The following is a 27161-nucleotide window of genomic DNA, read 5'->3' on the forward strand; positions in this document are numbered from 1 at the left end:
TTACAACTTTAAAACTCATCGTTAGCAGGAAGAAATGATACAATTATTTTATCCCCAAAGGAATACCAGTTCTGAGCAAAATAAATAAAACGAAGCATTTACTTTCAGCTTAGAGATGAAGAATCGTCAGCCTACAACAGCAGACAGCTCATGCAAGCACGTAAATCAGAAAGGGAAGCGATATTGCACTAAGAAGGGAATTCTGAAGGATCGTTCCACATTGTTCACTGACTCAAAGTAACCAGCCATTTCCTGTATGCGTTGGCATACTTGGCTTGCTCTACGTTCCGGCAAGTGGACAACACTTGATCAATGAATCTGTGTTCCATTTCTAGACCTAGGGAGTCTGAGATTGGGGTCCGCTTCAAGCGCTTGGTTTCCTGGGAGTAGCCTTGCTTGCTGGGGTCATTCAGTCCATCCACGTCCATTGTCTGAGAAGTCGGGGGGCCTGCTGCGATGAGGTGCAAGGCACTCGAGGTCCTCCCAGAGTTGTCTGCAGAGGGCAGTGGGGTCCCGTGGTGACGAAACCTGCTGTTCAAATGATGCTGAAGGTAGAACACATGCCGTCTGCGAGGGAAGTGGATGAGCAAGAAAATAAAGAAAATCATTTCACAAAGCCAAACGTTTCCAGGAAAAACAAACCTGGTGAGACTCTGCAGACCCCAGTTACGCGATGGAAGCGGGAGAGACAATTGAGACCAAGTCTGAGAATTTGGGCCAAGCCTTCAATCCCGACTACCTGGGCTGGTGACAGCATCGTCCAGAAGGTACTGCAACAAGCAGTCCCTGAGCGGGACGAGCTGGTGGTGCCTGAAATCAGAACTCAAGGTGGCTCTTAGCCCAGCATCTGCTGTGTGACCATACCAATAAAACCAAAAATGAACTTCATTCGTCAGAAGGCAATTCAGAAACAATTCCCTCCAAGACCTCCCCCCCTTTTTTTCTTTAAGATTTAGTTTTATTGGAAAGGCAGATTTACACAGAGAAAGAGAGAAAGATCTTCCATCTGTTGGTTCATACCCCATGGGGCTGCAATGGCCAGAGCTGAACCAATTCAAAACCAGAAGCCAGGAGCCAGGAGCTTGTGTCAGGTCTTCCACAGGTGCAGGGTCCCAAGGCTCTGGGCCATCCTCTACTGCTTTCCAGGCCGCAAGCAGGGAGCCAGGACATGAACCAGTGCCCATATGGGAACTGGGCACATTCAGAGCAGATTTAGCCACTGAGCCACTGGGCCAGGTCCCTGACACCTTCTGATCCTTTCTTTAGTAAAAGTAACCCAGCTGCTGCACTTGGTCTTAATATCTAGAAGTCAGCTCAACTTTCTGATACACCCATTGCTACAGTCTTAGCCCTCCCTATTAGTGGGGGAAATGCTGGCCTCTCTGAGTAAAGCCACAGTTTACTCAGTTCCTTTTCTTCCTCTCAGGAAAGCAGTTCTCCTGCCCTCAGAATTATTCGATTCCATCTGGTAAAAATAAGGAGAGGTGTCTCGCTTCCTAGTTAAAATATTAGATACAACACCTATGACTGACCTGGTAGCTCAGGCCTGGCTCCTGATTCCTGCATCACTCACCCTGGGAAGATGGGAGGGTGGCTCACTTAGACTCTCCACCCAGGGAGAGCTGGCGGAGGGCTGCAGGTAACCCACTGGTTGACCACCTATGCCCGGAAGGCGGAGTCTGCAGGAATCCCCTCTGCAGCTATCACAATCCGCTGCCAGCATGCTGGAAGCAGACGTCCCGTTGCCTTACCTATGACACCACAGAGTTTCATGTCCTGGATAAGAGTCAATAAGATCAGTGGTGAATTCAACTTCTTCTTCTAGAAGATGGGGAGGACTTATGCTTGGTTCTGCTGCTGAAGCCGCTGCTGCTTCATCGTTAGGAAGAACGGGGGCTGGCTCACTTCTCAAAGAGTTTTGCTCCACGGTAGAACTGTCCACAACAGCTTGGCTAATCAAAGACTTTAACAGAAACTGGCGGTAGTGAAATCCACTGTGGTCTGAAACGTGCATAGATGCCCAACGTTTAGTAGAAGATAGTTCACCAAGAAGAATCTTGTGGGAGGAAACAAAGAGAGGGCGAGTGAGATGAATTCCCAAAGGCTTCCTGTCCACCAACGCCTCCAATTTACACTGGGCTCACTCCACGTTTTCTGACAATACTGGTCACACTACCATCTTGTATGCAATGTTCAACATACAGTACTTTGTCTTAATGCAAGTTTAACATCTGCTAGTTTTTCCTTACAAAGTGGTAGTATTTTTTGTTTTTGGATTTTTTTTTTTTTTTGGTTTGATAGTTACAGATATTTAAGTTCTTTCTTTGGATCCTGACATTCTTATTTGCCAACTTCTAAAATAATGGTAAACCTTAGGGTATTCCTTTATCAGTAACAATACGTAAAAGGGAAAACAAACTCAGGGGTTATTTTGATATAAAGTTTTATATACCTAATGAATACACACTAGACATTCAATTAGGGTGAACATGTGCTACATCTGTTCAACAAGATTCAATGTAATTTTCTGTTCTTTCTCTGTAAAAGTCATGAGGGCAAAAACTTTCTTTCACCGATGAATTTAAGAGTTTAACACAAAAACTTGTTGCATAAATGACAGAACTTTAAAGATCTTATGACTTTCACTTATTAGTCTCATGTTCACTTTTAACACTAATCATAAATGAGGCAAAAAACAAATGAAAATTTAGCAGTAAATTGTTGAAATCTTTGTACTAACAGTCTTGCAAACTATAGAACTTCAAATGAAATGATAAAAGAAATGGGAAAAATGGGCTTTGATTCAGTAAAAGGTAGACTGAGGGCCTACGACATTCCGTCCGAGGATTTCAGAGCAGCTAAAGAAAAAAAAAACCAAGGGAAACCGAGGGAAGCAGTGGATTAGAGAGAGAGGAGCATGGATGCTCGCTGGCTGTGAGGGTCCTCCACGGTGTCTCCCCGCCTCCGCTGGCTGTGAGGGTCCTCCACAGTGTCTCCTCCCCCCGCTGGCTGTGAGGGTCCTCCACTCCCCCCGCTGGCTGCGAGGGTCCTCCACGTGTCTCACCCCCACCCCGCTGGCTGCGAGGGTCCTCCACGTGTCTCACCCCCACCCCGCTGGCTGCGAGGGTGCTCCACAATGTCTCCCCACTTCTCCAAATCCTTTCTTCCCTAGAAGAAACCCTGCCTGAGTCAGCCAAGGAACTCATGTATTCTACTGTACGTACTAGGGAATTTCTGTGTGTTTCTTCATTCCCATGAAACACTGTCAACTGCTTCCAGTTTCTCAACCAATTCTCCAAATTACTAATTTCTAATTGGTGTTTCTATCCCCCTACGACCACTAATGAATACCTAATGAATCAATATCTAATAAATATTTAAATAAATATCAAATGAATCAAAAAACAGTTGAATGAAAAGAAGCACCTAATACAAGAGAGAGAATACTCCATTATATCACTAAGACGTGTGGCCATCAAGCACTGTACTTAGGTTCCATCCTCATTCCAGTCTGGGGGACGTGAATGGGATTTGGGAACCCCTATGTATCACCAAGCTTTGTTAACACCTGCTTAAGATATTTCTGCTTTCTTCCTTCTTCTTCGCAGAAGTGGAAACTGCGAAAAGATAGCGAGCTGATTTAGTACATTAAGGCCCATAGCCAAAGACTGCCAAAAAAAGCATTCCAACTCTATAAGGTTTAGTAAATGTCTCATTTCCTGTTTGGGAAGAAAACAAGTTAGTATTCAGTCTTCTTTAACTAGTTCAACCCGCCTTTTTTTCACTAAGGTATGAGACCTAAGGTGGCCAACAACTACACTGACAGGAAATGCAAACTTCTTTTTTCATTGTCAAGATTTCTCTGGAAGTTTTCAGCTGTCTTAAAATTCTTGGCCTCCAGGCTATCAATTCCTCTGCTTTATTAAAGCTGTTAGAAGATGAGCCACTGCCAGGACACACAGACATGCTGCCCCAGCAGCCGACAGTGACAGCTTACCTGGATGTCCAGCCTAGCCAGCTTTTGCAGAACCCAGATGCGATGGGACCATGCGTTATAGTTGCTAGGGTATCTCCCCGCTGCTTCCCCACACACTTCCATCTCTTCCTGTATTAGCTGCCTTGTCCGTTCTGCAGGAATTGTTCCCAAAACTCCTTTGGTCACATAGGAAGGCCAGGAAGTTTGCTGAATTAGCTGTTGTAGCACCCACCGCCTGTCATAATACCACATGGGAACGAGAACAAAGAAGACAAATCACAAAATTTCTTTTTTAATAATTTAATTTCCACTCACAGAAGAAGCAAAATAATAGTTGCCAACAAGCCTGTTCTTGGAGACCAGGAGGGATAGTGATTTTGTTGTTGGGGGGATAATTCTTCTTGGAGACCAGGAGGGATAGTGATTTTGTTGTTTGGTGGGGAGATAATTAAGTTTGGCAGCATAGATGACTCAGGTAGGGGAGAGATAAGCAAATAGGAAAATGCTCTCTAAAATTTTAAAATGTGTTAAGGTAAGATCAGTTCCAAAATGCTAACTTTAAACTCCACTTGGCCAGGAAATGGGAAGGGAGTTGGTGACACCGTTCTTAAGATCAGTAGTATTACAACAGGCATCGCTGGTTCCCATCTTTCATTACACACCCATGCTTCCCTCTGTGCTTATTTGTTTGCAAAGAAGCTACATACTGACAGCATTCATTAAGCAAAATTTCTATGTTACAGCAAAGTATCTGGAAGGAAACAAATACGACTAGGAATGATTAACTCCTGGCTCTGGCTTGGTCCAGCTCTGACCATGGTGGCCATTTGGAAAAGAACCAGTGACGGGAGATTTCTCTACCTCTACCTTTCACATAAAAAAGAAACCTTAAACACACACACTCTCTGTCTCTCCAGGCAAGCCAATAAACTAATGAATGTAAATCTAGCAGTGCCTTTTACCGGCCATGGCCCCTTTCTAAGCCCCCTTCCATAGAATCACATAGCTCTCTGAGCTTCACTATCCAGGTTTCCTTCTAGGAAGAAACAAAGCAGAACCAAAGGAGCTGATGTGCAACCCTAGCCAAAGGCACGGGAACAAGCAGGACACCTGAAGGGCCCCCAATTTAAGCCAGGTAAGGACAACGCTGGAAACTGACATTAGACTCTTGGAAGGAACTTGTGTATTCATGCTGGCCAGCGAGCCACATTATTCTATGTCAGTGGGGCAGCAGGAGCCAGGCGAGACCCACAGCCAGGACTCAGTTCTTATGTGCCCTGGCTTGCTCCTTGCTTCAGGCTTGCAATCTAAAATCCTTCTTTGCATATATATTCTTAGCAACTTCAGCTCAGCTTACACTACGCTCATGTCAGCCTTACCTTTCTCTGTAAATTAACTTCACTAACCACAACCATTACCACTACCGTCTTCACAAGGAACACAACCAGAAACCTTGAGAAACTCAAGGTGCTCATTATAACTGAGTATAAATACAATCTTCAAACCACTTCAGATACTAAATGGTAATAACTAATATTTACTATTTATTATGTGCCAGGTACTCGGTAGAGTTCACATGTATTATCTCATGTATACGCAAACACTACTCTATAAAACAGGTGTAATTATCTCCTTTTACAAATGAACAAAAAGGACCTAACAAGCTAAATAATTCCCAATGTGGCAAGGGATGAACTTAGCTTTAAGTTCTGGTAACCTGACAACAGAATCCATGCCCTGGCCCACAGACTGCACTTTTTTCTTCAATCATCTGAAATTTTAAGAAAGACTGGTAGATGGGGCCAATGCTGTGGCACAGCACGTTAAGCTGCCAAGATCAGCATCTCATACGGGCATCAATCTTACTTCTGCTGCTTTACTTCCCTCCTAGCTCCCTGCTAATGCACTCAGGAAAGCAATGGAAGGGTCCCGAGTCCTTGGGCCTCTGCGTGTGTGCATGGGTCAGCACACACAAAGTTGCAGGCTTGTGTCCAGCCCAGCCCTGCCTGCTGCCCTCTCTCTTCTGCTTTAGAAACAGCAAAATAACAACATCAATAACTGTTACACTATAAATTAACCCCACCTGTGAATCCACGTTTCTGGACTCTTTGGAAATTTCGTTAAGGCCAATTTTCCCAGATATAAATCCTTAATTGGATTTAAAGTGCCCGAGAGGATCAGCTCTTTCCTGCAAAAGAAAGAAACAAAAACTCAGAAAAATAAAAGTGTTTAGCTCTTTTAGCCAAACATTCTACGCTTTTAACATAACTTCATTATAAATTGATGATCACAAATTAACAATAACAAAACCAATGGCCACATCAGAATAACCAAGAATGCATTCTCAGAATCGCAAACTACCAAGAACAAGGGGAAGCTCTTCTACCAGCAGAAGCACCTTAGTTTTGGCCTATTTCATTTCGGAGAGCTGCTGACATGACGGCACTGTCTGTGGTGTGTTCTAACGCCAGGTCAACGGCACTGCCTCCCCAGGCAGGGTCCGCTCTGCTCCAAAACACCCCACACCGACCCGGAACAAAGCACCTGGGATGGAAGTGGGGAGTCACTTGTGGAATCGCTTCCCTAAACAGAACTACAAGTTTTTAATTTTCAACCATCCCTTCCATCTTTCCCCATGTGCAAATATTTTAATGTATAATTTCACAGGCTGCTTTCATTGTATTTTAAGAAGCTTTCTATTGTAATGAACATTTTGAATTATCAAACAATTTTCATTCAGTGACTATGCTATAATAACTTTTTCTTATATTGGCATATATTTAGGTTGTTTACAATACTTGCTATTCTAGAAGAATTGTGGATATAAAAAGAATTTGTGCCTATGAATTCTTTCTTCTGTGTTATTATGTAGGATAAGTTTTCAAGACAGGCACAAACAAGTAAAATACAAGCAGAACCCTTCACACATGAGACATGTCTTCTGTAAGCAAGCAGCAAAAGCAACAGAAATGCAAAGATCTTGTTTTTAAAACTGCTCAGGATCAACCTATACACGGCCTGGTACGGTGGCTTAGTGGCTTCAGACTGACTCAGCTCTGGCTGTTGCGCTCACTTGGGGAGTGAATCACTGGATGGGAAGATCTTCCTCTCTGTCTCTCCTCCTCTCTGTATATCTGACTTTTCAATAAAAATAAATCTTAAAAAAAAAACGAACAAACTCGAGGGGCCAGGACAATGATGTGGCAAGCTAAACCTCTGCCCATGGTGCAGGCATCCCCCAAGAGCGCCTACTCCTGTCCTGGCTGCTCCACTGCAATCCAGCTCCCTGTTCATGGCCTGGGCAGCAGCAGAGTTTGGCTCAAGTCCTTGGGCCCCTGCATCTACTTAAGAGACCCTTAAGATGCCTCTGGCCCTTGGCTTTAGACCAGCTCATCTACAGCAACTATGGCCATTTGGGGAGTGAACCACCAAATGAAAATCTCTCTTTTATTTCTTCTAATTCTACCTAATAAAAATGAAGTAAATCTTAAAAAAAAAAAAAAAAAAGTTAAATGGCTAAGTTACGGCAACTATACTACCCAAAAGTAAGTTAGAAAAAAATGAAATCCATAGGTGCACGCAGGAATTTGGTTTGAGAAAATTTCCATCACACGTCAAGTCAGAAAGCACTGGCGGGCTAAAAGTCCGGACAGACAAGCTGGGCTCTGGACATGAGCAGCAGCGAATCAGAAAGAAAAGAAGCAAGCGAATGCTCTTACGACACAGGAGCTCAACAGGGCGTGCAAGGAGTTTAAATAACACTGATAAAATCTGAGCAAGAAAAGGAAGAACTCATAATACAATACTTCACATAATGTTGATTTAAACAAGTATAGCCAAACTGACATAAGCATCTCAAGAAGGCACATACATATTTCATGTACGGCCCTTGAACACTTATACACTGGTATGAGCCTAAAGAGTATTTTCTTGGATTTTTTTTTCCCAAGAAAATACTTAAAATAAGCAAAAGTCTCCCTTTCACACTTGAGCCTTATGGAGTGGCACCCTGCTAACGGAAGGAGGGGAAAGGGCCTCACCAAAGGGTCATCCAATGTGGGGAAACTAGGCCAGGAGCAGGCGTCACTGCAGGAGGCGGTGGGGACTGACACACAGTGCTGCGGCACTTGGTGGGACGACACTGTGTCAGCCAGCACTGCCTTCTTCTAACAAGGGCGGGGACTCTGGCAAACACCAAAGGCCCATGAAGTCATCTGTGTGGTCCTTCCAAGTCAACCACAGGTGGAACTCCAAATCCAACAGCTCTCCAGCAGGCCAATTCCGGAGTTCTTAACCTTGGACAGCCCTTCCAGAAGCAGTGCCCTCAGCCCCGTGTTCAGGAGGGGATGTTTCAGTCATGCAGCTAGTACTCTCCTGATGGCGGCTGAGAGGAAGCAGTGAACGGGGAGGGCACCCGGATGCTGCTCTGCTCGCGCTTTGGCAGTAAGGCAGAGCGTCCCTTCAGCACTGTCACAGACCCGCACGACCAGGCTGAGGCACGGCGTGCAGAAGACCCGCATGGAAGCAGCAGCAAGGTAGGCTCCCCCTTCGTGACGAGGTTAGCTCAGTCTCACTTATTCCCGCCAGTATCTACTTATACATGCCCAATTTACACCTTGTGGTACGGTCCTGTGGGACACTAGTCCCCTCTTACCCAGTCTGACCTTCTGTGGTTTCCATAATGTAAAGCTTACCAAGACCCAAAAACATGACATAGAAAATCCCAGAAATAAACAATTTAGTTTTTAACCTGTACCACTGTGTTCTGTCTCATCTTTTAGTCCAGCATTTCTATACTGTATTTGACACCATTACTCATTTAGTAAGAAAAAAACCAGTATTTACAGGGTTCAGTACTATTAGACTTGAAGCATCCACTGGGGTTATTACAGCACTTCTCAAGAGAGGATGGGGTAGTACTGGATTTATTCTGTTGCTCGAATCATCCCAGCAATAGGCACTCAGGTTCCTCCACTGGGTCCCTGGTGTCCCTCTGACGCTCCTCCACTGGCTCCTCCACTGGGTCCCTGGTGTCCCTCTGACGCTCCTCCACTGGCTCCTCCACTGGGTCCCTCGTGTCCCTCTGACGCTCCTCCACTGGGTCCTCCACTGGGTCCCTGGTGTCCCTCTGACGCTCCTCCACTGGCTCCTCCACTGGGTCCCTCGTGTCCCTCTGACGTTCCTCCACTGGGTCCCTCGTGTCCCTCTGACGCTCCTCCACTGGGTCCCTCGTGTCCCTCTGACGCTCCTCCACTGGCTCCTCCACTGGGTCCCTGGTGTCCCTCTGATGCTCCTCCACAGGTTCCTCCACTGGGTCCCTGGTGTCCCTCTGATGCTCCTCCACTGGGTCCCTCGTGTCCCTCTGACGTTCCTCCACTGGGTCCCTGGTGTCCCTCTGACGCTCCTCCACTGGGTCCCTCGTGTCCCTCTGACGCTCCTCCACTGGGTCCCTCATGTCCCTCTGACGCTCCTCCACTGGGTCCCTGGTGTCCCTCTGACGCTCCTCCACTGGGTCCCTCGTGTCCCTCTGACGCTCCTCCACTGGCTCCTCCACTGGGTCCCTCGTGTCCCTCTGACGCTCCTCCACTGGGTCCCTGGTGTCCCTCTGACGCTCCTCCACTGGCTCCTCCACTGGGTCCCTCGTGTCCCTCTGACGCTCCTCCACTGGCTCCTCCACTGGGTCCCTGGTGTCCCTCTGATGCTCCTCCACTGGGTCCCTCGTGTCCCTGACGCTCCTCCACTGGGTCCCTCGTGTCCCTCTGATGCTCCTCCACTGGGTCCCTCGTGTCCCTCTGACGCTCCTCCACTGCGTCCCTCGTGTCCCTGACGCTCCTCCACTGGGTCCCTCGTGTCCCTCTGATGCTCCTCCACTGGGTCCCTCGTGTCCCTGACGCTCCTCCACTGGGTCCCTCGTGTCCCTCTGACGTTCCTCCACTGGGTCCCTGGTGTCCCTCTGACGCTCCTCCACTGGCTCCTCCACTGGGTCCCTGGTGTCCCTCTGATGCTCCTCCACTGTGTCCCTCATGTCCCTCTGACGCTCCTCCACTGGGTCCCTCGTGTCCCTCTGATGCTCCTCCACTGGGTCCCTCGTGTCCCTCTGACGCTCCTCCACTGCGTCCCTCGTGTCCCTCTGACGTTCCTCCACTGCGTCCCTGGTGTCCCTCTGACGCTCCTCCACAGGCTCCTCCACTGGGTCCCTCGTGTCCCTCTGACGCTCCTCCACTGCGTCCCTGGTGTCCCTCTGACGCTCCTCCACTGGGTCCCTCGTGTCCCTCTGATGCTCCTCCACTGGGTCCCTCGTGTCCCTCTGACGCTCCTCCACTGCGTCCTTGGTGTCCCTCTGACGCTCCTCCACTGGGTCCCTCGTGTCCCTCTGACGCTCCTCCACTGGGTCCCTCGTGTCCCTCTGACGCTCCTCCACTGGGTCCCTGGTATCCCTCTGACGCTCCTCCACTGGGTCCCTCGTGTCCCTCTGACTCTCCTCCACTGGGTCCCTGGTATCCCTCTGACTCTCCTCCACTGGGTCCCTGGTGTCCCTCTGATGCTGCTCCACACGTTTGCTCTCATCACTATCACCTTTGCCTCTACAGGATGCTCTCAGCTTGGGCCTGCCCTACAGCAACAATCTAAGCCCTGACCTCATCACCAGCCATTTCTCCAAAGAGCCAAGTTTGACCTCCTAGAGGATAGTAGGAGAAAATAAGATCTGGGCAATAGGATTTATAAGATCAACTTCATAGAGTTCAACTGCATTTTACAGATAAGCAAACTCAGTCACGAGATCTGGTAACTTGGTCAAGGTTTTTTAGCTCAAACTGTCAGACCAAATGTCAAAACTAAATAAAACTGAAGGAAATAGGGTTTGGGTGGAGAGCACCCTTCACTGGCACCTGGGGGAGCAGAGCACAGAGCAGCCACCACTGGAACCTGGGGGCACTGAGCATACATCACTGGAGCCTGGGGGACACAGGTCATCCACCACTGGTGCCTGGTGTGTCATCACTACCTGTTAGCAATTAGCAAAATCAATCAGCTGAAATCAATTACCATACATCCATGGTTCGCACGAGACGTCACAAGGCTTCAGACATGCACCTGGAACAGCCGCTTCACGCTCCCAATGAGCCCGGACTCTGTCTCCACAGGCCAATGCAGTACAGGCAGATTCACCAACACCAAAAGTCCCTCAAAACGTCGCTAATCAACTTACTAAAATCATTTTAAGACTAATTTCTATAAACATCATTCAAACAAACACATAATTTCAAAAATGAGTTTCAAATTTACGAATGCATAATGTATGCACGTGCGTGTGTATCCATATGTAAGCATATTACATGTATGTGCGTATTACGTGTATGTACATATTACATGTACATACATATTACGCTAATAAGAATTTCACACTGGGGGCTGGTGCTGTGGCATAACAGGCTAATTCCCCAACCTGCAGGCATCAGTATTCCCAATGGCCCGTTGTTCCACGTCATGCCCCGGCTGCTCCGCTTCCCATGCAGCTCTCCGCTTATGGCCTGGGAAAGCAGCAGGGCATGGACCCAGCGCTTGGTCCCTGTGCCCATGTGGGAGACCTGGGGGAGACTCTACACTGCTGGCTTTGAACTCTGGCTGTTGCAGTTCTTTGGAGAGTGAACAAGTGAATGGACGATCTCTGACTGTCTATCTCTTTCCATGTTATTCTTTCAAGTAAACTAAATACATCTTATGAAAAAAGAATTTCACAATGATGAATTTTCAATTTCTAATGATGAGCAACGTTAAAACAGGAAAAAATATGGCATTCCCATGTACCTATTAACTTCATTCCTTTTACACTCAATTTATCTTCAGTTCCCAGTATGTAAACATTACAGTTCGACACCAGGGAAACAAAACAAAACAGGGCAGAGACTCAGTCTGCCCTTAGGAAAGCACCCAACTAAAAGTGGCACCCCGAGTCTCCTCTGCTGATTCTTTCTGATCTTGCCAATGCTACAGTAATGCTGCCCAACAGAAATACAACTCAGCAAGGTAAGCAACTTCCGGTTTAACATTTTAGTTTAAGGGAGTGATATCTAGTTTACACTTGGAGTGTTTCTCAACTGAAACTGTTCATGCTGCAAGAGTTTAACAGCCACGCAGGGCCAGCAGCCACAGCCCCGACCCAGGCAACGCTGGAGTGTACAGGCTGGGTCTTTGCACTGGTTCACTTCTCTAAAGGCAACTATTCCTCTGTGGTCTCGAATGCTGTCACGGCATCTGTAGGTACTGACCCCCAAATCCATGTCTAGCCCCTATCTGGTCTCTGAACTTTAGATTCATGTACAACCACAGGGCCACAAACTGAATTTGTCCCAAATTGAACTCCTGGCCACCAACCAATGAGCCTCAAATCAATCTGGCCTTTTCTAGATATCTCATTTCATTAAATGGCAACTCCAGCTTCTCACTTGCTTGGGAGGGAGAAGCCAGGGCAGCCTACTTTGCACCAGTCACTTGTTAATACAATGCAGAGTTTCTCCAATATTCTAACGGAAATCTTACAGTCCAGCCAGTCAGGATGACTATCTGTGCTCGTCCCCCAAGAAGGAAAAGAAGCATGCACCAGCAGTAGAGTGTGACAACACGACAATTCAGTTCTCGTCAAGAAAGTTTACAAAGAACAAGCAAACATGCAAAATGGGGCAAAGTGTATTAAAACTGTCATGGAGATATAAACAATATGCAGAGAAAGCAAGTGTTAAATGCTACGAGTAAATGCTTTATAACGCAGTTTTCCAAGAGCTAAGAACTCAGGAGGCTCTGCGTCTTCGGCTATTTGGAAAAACTTGCTCTTACCACTGATAACAATGACATACCTCACGTTCCATGCAGTGGTAAAGTCTGGGTTTAGAAGCAGCAGGGTACATGTGACATCTATCAACTCTAAAATAAAAAGAAGTTACATTAAAAACCAACAGTCCTACCCGTAAAAGCTTGGCTGTTCTCTCAAAGCGCTTTTTATGTTCTACCTCTTTTCAGACGTAAACATCACAGTATACTAACATAAACCTCATGTTACATTAATCTTAATGTGACCCCACTCTAAGCTGTCAGAGGCAGCTATGAAGATTACTATCAAATTTCCATTTACTTTATATATAATCCTTTTATCCAAAAATGTTGTAACAGACATAAAAATTACATACATTTATTGAATATCAAGTGATATTTCAAATACATTTTTAACACACTAACATTGAAATAGTTTTACGATATGTGATGTTTTTGAAAAAAAATTAACAGAAAAAAGTGTATTACCAAAAAACTGCTGTGACAGTGCAGGGTTGCAGGGGGTTAAAACGCCACCTGCTAAGCTGGCATCTTAACCGGACTACCTGCTTGAAGATCAGTTCTTCCACTTCCAATCTAGCCCTTTGCTAATACGCCTGGGAGAGCCATGGATGGCCCCAGAGCTGGGTGACATGCCTGGGAGAGCCAGAGATGGCCCCAGAGCTGGGTGACGTGCCTGGGAGAGCCCCATAGACAGCCCCAGAGCTGGGTGACGTGCCTGGGAGAGCCCCATAGACGGCCCCAGAGCTGGGTGACATGCCTGGGAGAGCCCCATAGATGGCCCCAGAGCCAGGCGACATGCCCAAGAGAGCCATGGACGGCCCCAGAGCCGGGCGATGTGCCTGGGAAAGCCCCATAAACGGCCCCAGAGCCGGGCGATGTGCCCGGGAGAGCCATGGACGGCCCCAGAGCCGGATGACGTGCCTGGGAGAGCCACGGACGACGGCCCCAGAGCTCTCTCCTACCCATGCAGGACACCCTGACTGAGTTCCTGGCTGTCAGTTAGGACCTATCTTAAACTTGGCTCTTCCAGCCATTTGAGGAGTGAACCAGCAGAGGGAAAATTCTGCCTCTGTATTGCACTGCCCTTTAAATAAATAAATCTTAAATAAGTACATAAAACTAAGACTGGATTTAAAAAATATCTGCACCAAAATAAACATTATTCACTCCATTTTTTCATAAATTTTTTGAAATATCACTATATGCCAATAAAAATAATCTAAATAACTTCTTCCTTTAGAAATTTTTGCCACTTACATAAAAGGAAACAAATTTCTATACCACTAACTATTTAATTCCACGTTCATCAATTGTCTACATGCACGCTTTCAAAAGTAAAAAGGCAGCTGTTCTAAACTGAGTATTTTCTCTTAATTCAACTTACGTAACACACTGTTTCCTATATTTTTACCTAACTAGAGCAATGGCAAATGCACAATTTTGTTTTTTATTCAGTATTATTTATGTTCTCTTATATTGCTTGAATAGGAATTCTTTAATATACACTACCACTTATTCTAAAACAGACTTTTCAAAAAAATCTAATGGATTACTACCTTAGGCTATATCTCCTAGAGGTGAACTACTACGTCAAAACAACACACAAATTGGCAGTATGGGTCCTACAAAACATTTCCCAACTGACTGACTCATTTCGTATTCCCAGTGTGAATCTGTGTGCACCTGTGCCCCTGTAACTCTGATCTCTATATAGGTACAGTTGAAGAAATGAATGTGACAGAAAAAACTGTATTTAGTTTCTGTTGCAATTTGTATCTTTCATTAATATTTATTATTAGGAACTTTTTTCATCCTGTTTATAGCCCACATTATGAAGAACTAGTCATTATGGTCTTGACAGAATTTTTACATTTGCAACTAAACTCTACAAAACTCGAATTAAAGCAAGCCTGTAAAATGTGAATGTGTTCCTTTTGTTTTACTAAAACTGAAAACAGAATTCCAGAGGAAGATCATCAGTCTGAAGGCAACAAAGTGAAACACAGTAACATTACTAGGCCAATATTAAACACCAAGTGAACAAGACAACAACAAGGAAAATCATCCTGACTCATCAGCACCGAGTTTACAAGATTCCATGCGACTCTCAGGCCTGTGGTCCAGAGTACTGTCACTCCCCTTCACAGACGGCAAAACAAGACCGCCAGCACGACGGCGTGCGGGCCAGTCGCCCAGGTGGCAGGTGACAAGGTCAACAGCTGGCAGTGTTTAGCCAGACAGGCGTGTGGCACTGCAATGCAAACACCTGGACCACTGTTTACACGAGCAACTCGCCAACACCCTAACAGATCCTGTATTTCCTTTTCACCAGCTTAGCCAGAGATGAACTTTTTCAGCTCCTGACTTATTACCAAGCATACCATATTTTTCAACTGACAAGCAGCAACAGCAGGATCAGCACACTTTTACTTCTGAACTCCCCATTAAAAGCCACTGCAAGCATTACAACGGCACACCTACAAACATCAATCCACTTAACCTCTTCATTCTTCATTTTATTTTTAATAGGTTGCATACTGATTTAATATTTACCAGAGAAAATGAACATAATGTGAGCCCAGCACGGTAGCCTAATGGCTAAAGTCCTCGCCTTGCATGTGCCAGGATCCCATATGGGCGCCGGTTCTAATCCGGGCAGCTCCACTTCCCATCCAGCTCCCTACTTGTGGCCTGGGAAAGCAGTGGAGGACAGCCCAAAGCCTTGGGACCCTGCACCCGCGTGGGAGACCTGGAGGAAGCTCAGAGGTTCCGGGCTCCTGGCTTCGGATCGGTGCAGCACCTGCTGTTGCAGTCACTTGGGCAGTGAACCATCGGACAGATCTTCTTCTGTCTCTCCTCCTCTTTGTGTGTTTGACTTTCCAATAAAAAAATAAAATCTTTTTAAAAATGAATATAATGTTATGTACTACTACTCATTTACTTTTTGGAAGGATTTGTTTGAGGGAGGTCCCGAGCAAGATCTTTGATTTACCAGCTCATCTCCCCAGGAGCTTCATCGGCACGTCCCACGTGCATGCCGGGAGCCCTAGCGCTGCGGCCAGCACACACCGCCAGCAGGCAGCAGCAGCGAGGACATGAGCCGGCGCCCGTATGGGAAGCCAGCATGACAGGCACGCTTTGTCTGTGACACTACAACACCGGCCCCTGGTACGTCTACGAGTTTAACACTACAAGTATTGCAAGTACAGACAGCAGCTGCCATCGCTCACCCACATCTTCAATGTAACTACAGACCTTTCAGACCGAGGGAGAAGATACCACCATCATCACAGAGACTCATCTCACTGTCCAGAAGGGAACCCCCACATGGAGAACACACAGAGAAACAAAGGAACTGCTAAGCAATAGCACACTCCCGAGCTGGGCCTACCCTAACAGGGGCCTCCTGGAATACCGTAAAGAGTAAGGCAGTACAGACATCGCGGACAATGGAAAGAGCAGAAACGTGGGCAGTAAGGCTTGGAACATCACCCAGCCTGCTCTTCAAGACAGCATGGGTACCGGAGTGTGCAGGCATCACAGAGCAGGTGCAGGGCGAGCCCACCAGAACCTAGGCCCAAAGGCCCTTCAGCACAGCCTCCCACTTCTGCCTACCTGCGCATGCTCAGCTGAGCTCAACCCCGCCATACTCTGCACACCTTCTACCTGACTAGTCTCTTCTCTGGTTTTGGCTCAGATTGCAAAAAAAAACTGCAATTTGTATATTTTTTTAATGTTTCAAAAGCTCTTAAATACACCAAAACGCATTCTTTGTGCAGCTGGGAGAAATCTTTCATCTCTGCTCTGGATGTATTTTTCTTTGTAATTTTCATAAATATTATCTTCTTAGTCAGACATAGCCAGCTGTGCCATTCCAGTAAATAACTAGCTCATCATCACACTGCAGGCAGAAAATGAATCTGTTCACGTTACACTCCAGCAAGCAGCTCTACTCCAGATGCGACTAGGTGAGGATGTAAGGACACTACAGAAATTACAGAAAAATGACACTCTCTTTTTTACAGAACATTCTAGCAAGGCCCAAAGCCAGTGGTCCCCTGGTAATGGCCAGGGGGAGTTCTCTTGGCTTTTGAAGCAAGCCCCAAGCCACCGTGCACTGCTTCATCTCTTCTGCAGAATACGGCCAGGTTAGCACCGGACAGGTCAAGCACCGTAAACCACTATGAAAGCCCCAGACAGGCCATGTTTATGACAGGACACACTGAAGCACAGCGGGCTGACCAGGCAACTCTTGCTTACCCAAGACGGGCGACCTATGACAAAGGTCTGACGAACATCTAAACGTGATAAATAAACAAAGGCCATGGTCCTCGCTCTGAACAAACTCCCAGCCTGCTTTAGCAAAGGTTGTTAATCAATGGCAGCGCAGGGTAACAGGTGATGCTGTCTGGATAAAGGACTGCCATCACAGTGCAGGGAAATGAGGCTGGCATTGTAGAGTCGCAAGTCACGGCAGCACTGCACACAGGCACTGGTTCCAGACCACACTGCTCCCTGCTTACTAATACGCTTGGGAAAGCAGTGAAAGCTGGCTCAAGGGTTTGGGTTCCTACACCCTTGTGGGAGATTGGGAAGCAGTTCCTGGCCCCAGGCTACTGCAGCCACTAGGAGAGGGAACCCCCTACTGAAAGACTTCTTTCTCTGTAACTGTTTAAAAAAAGAAAGAAAGAAACCTTTAAACAATGCACAGAAGTAACTACTGCTTCCTGAATCAATGTAAAAGGCACCTGAGTGAAAACCCTTATGCTGGAAGCCACACCAACGACAACAGCAAAGGATACAAGACTGGCCTGAGCCACAGCACAGACCAGGACAGAGGAATACAGCAAAGTCAGGGGAAGGAAGAAAGTAACTGCAGACAGAAAATGTAACAAGTGTTGGCCAGCACAAGAAGTGGGAACACAAACAGCTTTTAGAGAGACAACTAAGTTACCCACTGAGAGCAGGGACAAAGAAGAATGGTACAGGGAACAGCTGGAGACAGAATCTGGAAGAGAAATTTTGCTTAATAAGAATTCCAAAGCTGTGGTCTTCTGGTTTTCCTAGTTTGCATGGACTTCTCAAAAAATCAGAACTATGGTATCATTCCTCTCTCAAACCAAATATTGCTATTTTTACAGCACAGTTTTTAAAAACATCAGTCTCCATGTTGATGCTTTGGTGTCATGAGTAAAGTCAGCACCTGCAATGCTACCATCCCATATGGACGGATGGGTGCTGGCTCATGGCCCGGCCGTTCCACTTCTGACCCAGCAATGGAAGCTGGTCTAAGTGTTTGGGCCCCTGCCACGCAGGTGGAAGATCCAGAAACTCCTAACCTCAGCATAATGGCCAACCTAGGTAGTGAAGCAGTGGATAGAGGAGCGCTCTCTCTCTGGAACTCTTTCAAAACAAATGAATAAAAACATCAATCTTTAACTAAACAGTGATGCTTTCCAAACACCTAAGGAAGTCAGCATGCTAATAAAAGCATGAAGAAAAAACCCATGCCAGGAGTCCTGTCCTGAAACCCACCCTCAGGTGCCTTTCTGGGGCTCTAGGAGTCAAGGTCAACTTCAGCTGTGAAACCCACATCAGCTGCCTTTCTGGGGTTCCAGAATGATCGGTGATGGCAGACACTGATGTTCTGAGCTCCTTTCGAAACCGTCAGCTTTGTTTATTTGGCTCTTTATATGAGTAATAAACAAAATGGGTTAAAGGCAAAGAATTATTCATGGAGTAAATGCTTTTTCCCAATATTTTCACCATTTTCTTCACCATATTCACCTATGCTCCAATTACTTTGATTCATAAGTCTGGCAGAATACTCTCATTACTGAGCATTTGCGGAAATTTTTTCCATCAAGTCAAAAATTCAATTCCTCATTTTTTACTGACAATACTACAAACACACAACCTGGAGGTGTGATACCACAAGAAATTATGTTCTCCTCCACAACCTCAAAACTAGTTCCACAAGGGTGCAAGTTAGGCGACCCCGAAGCTGCCCTGCACACGCGGTGTTATCCAGCTGCGTTTAGACAGCGCTCTTCCCGAGTGACCTGCACCAGCTGGCCTGACCCAAGCACAGTGCTCGGAGTGCAGCTAGCTGGGCAGCTCCGGAAGGCCACGGGCTGGGGGGTGGCATAATACATGACAATGGGCAAAAACTAACGATCTGAGACAAGCACAACCTCCGACCTTTTAAAAACCATATTGCAGTTTCTCTTTGGTCTGTGTTGATTTAAAATATTATCATGAGTAGAATACAATCTGGCTTCATTTCATCAAAACTAACTTGAGTGATTCATAAGGTGATAAGCTAGGGAATTAAAAGACGAAACCTCTTGGGTTTATGCCTAAATTCATGCTTGTAAAGTTTATACTATAAGACTTAAGACTATGCTCTAAAGTTAAGCCAGGCCTAAATTTAGGAACTTCCTTCAAGTTAACAAGTGGATTCTCTCCATCCTTCCTCTAGCACCTGTCCCGCTGTCCCCCATCTCTCTGTCACTCTGCCTTTCAAGATGAAAACAAACAGGTCTGCTTTCTGGTGTGTTGGGTTAAGCTGCCAGCTGCACTGTGGAGCTCAAATAAGTGCCAGGTCAAGTCCTGGCTGCTCGGTTTGCCATCCATAGCCTTGCTAATCTACGTGAGAAAGTAGCAAAAGCTGGCCCGCGCTCACATGGCAGACCCAGACAAACCTCCTGGCTCCTTGGCTTCAGCCGTCCCGGCCAGCACTGCAGCACCTGCGAGTCCGTCAGTGGACACAGAACTCTGTCTCTCTGCCTGTCCCTGTTACTTGGTGTTTCAGACAACAAAAAACAACCAACCAGCCAACCAAACGGGTAACAAGCACTGGCTGAGAGGAATAACTCAGAAAAGGATACTACTGCTCTGGAAGACCCCTCTTCTGAGGTCTCAATGGGGGAAGTGCTAGCAGCCTGGAACCGCACGATGCCCACCACGGTGCTGAAAGGATCCAGGGACATCGGTGTGTCATGTCTCTGCTGATGTTCTTCACCACATCTTGCATCCTCAGACTGTTTATCATTTATTGTCAACTTAACAAAAGGGCCTTGGATTATTCATCTTTGCATTTCCCACAGTTCTCAGAACTGCTTCCAGTATGACTATGCTCTTGGTAATGACTACCAAATTGGTAATTAAAATTCTCTAAGGTCCAGTGTGTTAGCCCAGCAGCTAAAGCCCTCGCTTTGCACGCACCAGGATCCCATATGAGTTCTAATCCCAGCTGCTCCACTTCCCATCCAGCTCCCTGCTTGTGGCCTGGGAAAGCAGTCGAGGATAGCTCAAAGCCTTGGGACTCTGTACCCATGTGGGAGACCCAGAAGAAGCTCCTGCTCCAGGCTTCAGATCGGCTCAGCTCTGGCCATTGTGGCCACTTGGGGAGTGAATCAATAGATGTAAGATCCTCCCCTGTTTCTCCTCCTCTCTGTATATTTGACTTTCCAATAAAAATAAATAAATCTTTTTTAAAATTCTCTAAGAAATGAAGTTCTTGTTTAAAATCAGCCTCCAAGCACAGTGCATGTGCCGAAGGGCCTGACACGGTATGTGGGAAGGCAATAACCGTTACAGCAGCAGAAGGCAGCTGTTACCGGGAGCCCTCAAGAAGCGAGAGCTGCAGGGAGCCAAGAGTCAACAGGGACTGCGCACACGAGTCTGAACCGGTGGGAAGAGCTGCGGTATCAGGCAGTCGGCTGCAGTGAAGAACTCTCCTGAACACCTGCATGGTTTCCTGTGCTCACTTCAGCACTGGGACAGGACAAGGAGGGCTGGAACTCAACCAGGATTCAAATGCAATGGCAAAAATACAATATACACAACAAACAACTGCCGCCCTCAGCTGACCATCACCCATCTGGACTGATAAACACAATTAGAACAGCTGTGGTTGCACTTCACCTAGAATCAAATTTGCTGCACTTCCACAAAACCACTATACATGCAAAATGTAAAAACCAGTGATCCTTTTGCAATGCCTCTCCTGACAGGTGCAGCACCTGTCCAGGCAGAGAATGAGGGGGCACAGCTAGAACCCAGGCATGCTCATTCTATTCCTGTCGCTCCCAAAGCCCATGCACAGAAGGTGCAGTCTACACTTACCATCTTTGTTCAGCCACTGCTTCCTCGTTCTGTACAAGAGGAGCTTGTTGTGCACGTATGGCAGAAGGAACTTGACACACCAGCTCTCCACGCCAAGCTTGTTTTCAACCAGGACTATGGGACTCCGGTTATACCGTGCTTCAGGACAGGGAATCAGGCCAATCTCATCTCTTAGTAATGCAAAACACACAAGAAATTATACATAATATAATATCAGCTTTTCCAAACATTTTTCTATTACATAGTTTTAAAGCCTCACATACTTCCTCCTTTAAAAATATTACTTTTCCTCAACTGAAGGCAACTGCCCAGGTTGCCTTGTACCCAGGCAAGCGTTACACTGCTGGGAGAAAAGCAGCCAACAGCTGGTGGGCATCCTGAGCCTGGTTAATGCCAAATTTCTGTTAACTATACCAGTGTGCCAGCATACTCATTTATTCCTTTTTTGTTAAAGATATGTAGGAGGTAAATGCCAGCAAGTCGGCACACCAGGACGCTGGCAGCCAAGGTGTGGGAACTGTGGGCAAGCTTGCATGGGCCCCAGGCAGGGCCTCAGGCTGGTACGCTGCACTACTGGGACCCACATGCTCAAGGTCATGGGGGCTGCGGACGGCTCAGGAAAGGGCGCACGGGGATGTGTGGGAGAGAGGACTGCTGAGTGTGTTACAGGTGAAGAATGACTTCTGGGGGACTTCCACTGACCAAACTACTGCACTTGCGGGTACACAAGAGGGCTGACACCACGTGGCTTGGAGGAGGGAAACCGGAGGACCATTCTGGGACAGACAGTCCACATGGCAGACCTGAGCTGAGATAGTTTGTATCGACCACCACCCACCAGTGTACACAAAGGCCGTGTGACTGGGGGACAGATTATGCTGAGTGGGGCCCTAGCACCCGCTGACACTCGTGAGGTCCAGGTCTGGGAGCAGGGCTGGTGGGGGGAACCTGCGGAACTCTCCTACTGTGTTGTAGCTCCTGTGGTGAGCACAAGAGTCTGCTGGATGTGGGTCAGACCAGACAAAGATGCTCCTCCACTTGGCAGGTATGTGAGCTGGCGTCGGGGATGGATCAGACAAGGCTGTGCCAAAGCACAGCATACTGGCAAGAGCAGGATCCAGGACAGGGTGCAGGCCATACCAGACTAGGCTATCACACCCACCAGTTTACAAGAGAGCCAGGGATGGGGCAAATTGGGCAGACTTAGGCTGCAGTACCCACCAGTGAGAGTTGGGATGAGGGGCTGGCCAGGTCAGCCTAGGCTGCAGCATGCAACAGCAAGGGCCAGGAAGGAGGTTAGATCATGCTAGGCTGGGTCGGAGCAATCACCAGCAGGTGCAATACCTGTGCTGGGAGTGGACAGGGTAGGGGAGTTAAGGGGACACGCCTACTGGGTTGCAGTTCCCACTGCTGAGCACAAGAGCCAGAAATGGGGGCAGGCAGTTTGGGTTGAACGTAGCTACAACATCCCTTAGCATGGGTGTGGACTGCGTCCGGGATGTGCCAGCCTGGGCTAGGCTCCAGCACCCACTGGTGTATGCGAGATCCAGAGTGGGTGTGGGATGGACCTGAGTAGGTCATGGCACCCACTAATTCACATGAGAGCTGGGTCTGGCATTGGGCCAGGCAGGGCTGGCTGTAGCACCCATCAGCAGGAGCCAGAATGGGTATGGGCTGGTCTGCAAGGCCACAGTACTGCCGGTGAAGATTGGGACTGGAGGTGGACCAAGTCAGACTGAGCCAAACACCCACTGGTGTGTAGCAGATCTGACTGGTGACTGGGCTGATGGGAAGTGTGGGGAACACCCCTGTTAACATGCAGCCCTGGCTGGTGAGCACGAGAACCAAAGCTGGGGGCGGACTACAGTATTAGCTAGCACAGATGTGGGTTAGGTCTGGAGGTAGGCAGGGACAGGCTAGTCTGCAACACCCACTGGCAGGTGCCAAAGTCAGGACAGAGTGTAACCAGACCCACCAATGAGTGAGCCACCAAATACCCATCACCTTCCTTTCTGAAAGAAGGGAATAATCTCCCAGTACTAACACTGAACCCTGAATCCCAAAACAGCCAAGGACTCAAGAAATGGCACAAATGTTTTAACTTTAGTGTTTATTTTATTCAAGTGGAATTATTCTAAGAATGGCCAGAAGGAAAAGTTACTAAAACATCTGAAAAAACTGACCTTTGCATATTGATAATTAAAATTTTACTGGTAATTAAAATACTTCAGAAATCTCGGGGCTGACGCCATAGCTCAACAGACTAACCGTCCGCCTGTAGGCACCAGCATCCTATACTGGCACTAGCTCGTGTCCCGCCTGCTCCACTTCCAATCCTGCTCTCTGCTTATGGCTTGCAAAGGCAGTGGTGAATGGCCCAGCACCGTGGGACCCTGAACCCTCAGAGACCCGGAAGAAGCACCTAGCTCTTGGTTCAGCCCAGCTCAGCCGGGCTCAGTCCAGGCTGGCCCAGTTCGGCTGGGCTCAGCTCAGCTTGGCTCAGCTCCAGCCACTGAAGAGTGAACCAGCAAACAGAAGATTTCTCTCTCCTCTCTATAAATCTGTTTTTCCAATAAAAATCAACAAATCTTTTTTTAAAAAATGTTATTTCATAGATTCCATAAGCCTTCTCATTCATTCTAAAGACTGCCAGCTTTGTGCACTGCTGAAATGACGGAAGTGACTTTCTTCACAAACAGCTTTCCGGATACTGCTGGTTACCTGTCACCTCACAGGTGGCTCCTCAAGGCATCTCACTCAGCCCGCACAGTAACTTACAAAGCAGGACTTTATCCGCTATGTTATAGATAACAAAAGGATCTGGCTGAAAACTACACATCTAGCAAATGACAAACTACGGTTCAAATCCAGCACTGTTAAACTCTGAACTCAAACTTGCCTATTTTTGTCTAATTAAATCTTAACGAAATGAAAACCAGAATAAGACGAATAGACTCTATGGCTTCCTAGTCTTCATTTCAACTGACAGAACTTTTAAAAGCGCTTTCACTTCACTCCCACTGGGGCACTGTAATCTCCCCAGTCAATTCCCTCCAAGTCTTCTATCTCAGCTGAAATGCTGTTTTTCGCAAGTTCTGCCTGCAACTTCTGATCTACACTAGAACCCCCTGGACTTTTCTCAGAGCGCCCTTCTCACTCAACCGGCCCCTCTTACAGCCAGAATACTGACTAGTTCAACATTCCCTAAGGCAGGGCTATTCCCAGCCGGTTCTAAGATCTACACCGAGCTTCTAGACCTTTACACTGACAGACTAGCACCATGCCACAGAAGCACTCTTTCAGTGAGCGAATGAATAATAATAATAATAAAAAGATTTTAACTAGGGAGTCGAATTCTTCCATAACAAGCCAGCCTGACTGCATATTCCTACCCCAGCCTCCTACTTTTGGCTGATGCACTGCTCTGACTCCCTCAGTAAGTACTCCCCTAGACCTCACTGTTGAGTTTCAAAGTCACCTCCACCACCACCCAGACGCACCCACTCAGCCCCTCCCAGCTCCCATGCCACTGGCTCAGCATCACACCGGGGGTTCACCCCTCAACTCCAACCTGCCTCCGCAGGGCCCTTCGACTCTCTCTGGAGGTTGGTCTAAGGCTGCAGTGGCCACTGAGAGCACGCTGTCATTACAATTCCATCAACCAACCACAACGGACCCACTTGGAAAGTTCAATGTCCATTCCCATAAGGCACGGTTCAAGTGCTTACAGCCACACATGGCCAGTGAATACCAGATGAAACAGTCCTCCGGAACATTCCCACCGCCCAAGACACTCCCGTTAGTGCCTAGAACTGAGCTTCCGTGTGAGAGCTCAGTACTGACCTGCTGGGTCCTCGTGATTCAACATGGCCTTCCTGTGGTAACAGTGTCAACTCGTACATTTGCACTCCTCCACACTGAGCTAACTACGCCTTCCCTAGGTCAAGTCCTCAGCTGCAGAGAACCCCAAGGACGTCACCAGCGGATAAGCCGCATCTGTACTGCGTCCCCAGTTTCTAAAGTGCTACACAGGCATCATCCACAGGGAGAAACACAGATTCCGCTCAGTTCTCCTCCTGAACAGTGGCAGCTGAATGTCACGCGTGGAGGCGAGTTTCCCTTTGTTCTCTTCAGCATCCAAAGATCAAGCAGCAACCAACGCCGGGAACAAAGACCCTAACAGTAACAAAATCCAAAAGCCACCTACTCCATCTTTGATTCCTTCTGGCTCGATATTTCCACACTAAGTCAACACACTTAATTCAGTAATGACTATACTCTGGATTCTTGGAGGAAAGAAGAAAAAGAAAAAACTTTGATAATACTGAAAGTATAACAAATGGCAAAGCTACCTACTAACTTTAAGAGTAAACATGCTCTTCTTTTAAACTATATGCAGTCTTTTTATTTGGGGAGTTAAAAAGGACAGACTGGGGAAGAAGCACAGACGGCTTTGAAAGGCCTAAACTCCAAACAGCATTTTAAAGAGCAGAAACTGCAATATAATAACCGCAGTAAAGATGAGTACCAAGACAGTTACTACAGGGAACACCACCAAAACACAGCTGAGGAGTAAACAGCAATTCGAAGCATGGGAACATTCAGACCAGAACTGCACTTACTCCAATGTTCACTGTACCCGGGACTTGCAAAAGGACAAACAAAACGCTCATAAACAACGCGGACAGGCAGTACATGGAGACTCACGGCAAGCACGGAGAAGGGGGCTTATGTATTCCGGAGTTTTGGTGCACACGACTCAGAAACACTGCCAAGTCACGGACACCCAACTCCAAGTTTCTTCAAATAAAATAACAGCTCTTTCAGCCAAGCTCAGGGAGAACCTGAGATGATCATTGTTTTTATTAGACCTTCAACTTCTGCTAAATTTCTTCTAGAAAAACTAACGCCAAGGATGAGAAATAGGGCCTCCAGCTGTCCCCTCCTGTGCACTAAGACACCCAGTCTGAAAAAGGGGCTTGAAAGAAGAAAACCCCAGCCATCCAGGAATCCTTCCACAGGCCCGGCGACCACTACACGCTGCCAGATCACTGGGGACGCGCTCATTTTGAACGGAGGCAGCCCAGGGGACGGGGAGGGGAGCAGCGGCTGTCAAAAGCGGCAGGTGTCTTCGAGGTCAGATTTGTTTTTAATGAGACACGGTTGCATTATCTCCAACTGTGCACCACAGGGAGTAAGACATGTGCAGGCCGCCCAATTTTTTTTTTTTATAATCATCATCACCTCAGGGGAAGAGAACGCACTGTTACAATGTAGGCTCCCTCCCTCTGCCAGGCAGGAAAAAATAACAAAACAAAAACCTTAAGCGGCGACTTATATCCTTTCAAAGAGTCACCAGTCTTCGGGTTTAGAAAAAAAAAGGAGGGGGGAGTAAAAACACTCCTCACTCCTCCCCCCCCCCCCCTAAAAACCCAGTTCGGTCAAGTGCCAACTCCCCGCAAAGCTGGATCTGAAGTTTCTTTCCTCCAGGGAGGGGAATGGGAAAGGAACTACGAGCTGGCTTCTTTCTTACTCCGCTTTGGAACAGTTGTAGCTCGCTTTTAATGTTACATAAAAGCTGAAGTGTCAGCCAAGAATCCGGACTTGAGCGGACTCCGAGCCGAACGCACCCGGAGAAAGAGACAGCGTGTGTCCATCCCGCTCCAGGGCGGCGGATACAAACATCCGCTCGGCTAACTTTATGAATCGAGCCGTGCCGGCGCCCGCGCCCCGGCCAGCGCTCGGCGGACCGCTCCGTTCACCTTGAGACACAACGTCTCCGCGGAGTGGGGCACAGGGCAGGCGGCAGCCACCCTCAGGGCGCACACCGAGGGCTCCCGGCGACCCCCTCGGGCGCCCGCAGCCCGCGCGGAGCCCCGGCGCCGGGGGACGCGGAGCGAACCCCAGAGCGGGGGAGGTCGCCCCGAGTTCCCCCAACTCCAGGGAAAGCTGCGGAAGGGCAGCCGGCCAGGTCGCTCTGCGGAGCTCCCGAGGTCCCGGGGGGCTGGCCGCGGGCGCGTCCGGGGGTGCCGGGGTGCTTCACGCCGGCCTGGCGCGCGCCCCGGGACACGGCTCGTCCCCCGCGCCCAGGGGCGCACGGGCCCGCGGCGCCCGGAGGCGGCAGGCGAGCCACTCACATGTGCGGGTTCCTCCTGAAGGCGTTGGTGATGTCCTTGACCACCCGCTGCACCAGCACCGCCACCTCCTCGCTCGTCTCGGCCAT

The 27161-nt window shown here is 47.8% G+C and overlaps 1 protein-coding gene across 5 annotated transcripts; it reads right to left on the reverse strand.

Annotated features, from left to right (window-relative positions):
• Positions 1-27161, reverse strand: PTAR1 (protein prenyltransferase alpha subunit repeat containing 1). 5 transcript variants are annotated; one of them, XM_040979201.1, is made up of 8 exons: positions 27076-27161; positions 20939-21108; positions 12832-12898; positions 6060-6164; positions 3998-4211; positions 1752-2056; positions 533-567; positions 1-448 (listed from the first exon to the last, which is right to left on the reverse strand). In XM_040979201.1, exons 1-8 carry the CDS (start codon positions 27159-27161, stop codon positions 225-227), a joined length of 1206 nt encoding a protein of 401 aa, XP_040835135.1. In that variant the 3' UTR covers positions 1-224. The 5 variants fall into 5 exon arrangements, with proteins under 5 accessions (XP_040835135.1, XP_040835134.1, XP_040835133.1 ...); XM_040979200.1 differs by having other exon boundaries at positions 1-451; XM_040979199.1 differs by having other exon boundaries at positions 1-567.

The sequence above is a fragment of the Ochotona curzoniae genome, unplaced genomic scaffold (genome assembly GCF_017591425.1).
Source record: "Ochotona curzoniae isolate NIBS_2020 unplaced genomic scaffold, NIBS_Ocur_1.0 contig_3050, whole genome shotgun sequence".
NCBI classification, from domain to species: domain Eukaryota; kingdom Metazoa; phylum Chordata; class Mammalia; order Lagomorpha; family Ochotonidae; genus Ochotona; species Ochotona curzoniae.

Bases quoted from the DNA above. Each gene is read 5' to 3' on its own strand.
- PTAR1 (XM_040979199.1), bottom strand. From the start codon at position 27,161: ATGGCCGAGACGAGCGAGGAGGTGGCGGTGCTGGTGCAGCGGGTGGTC. The intron at 21,109-27,075 runs GTGAGTGGCTCG...TGCATTACTAAG, and splicing joins TTCAGGAGGAACCCGCACAT to AGATGAGATTGGCCTGATTC. The intron at 4,212-6,059 runs GTGGGGTTAATT...GTATTATGACAG, and splicing joins CCAGAAACGTGGATTCACAG to GCGGTGGGTGCTACAACAGC.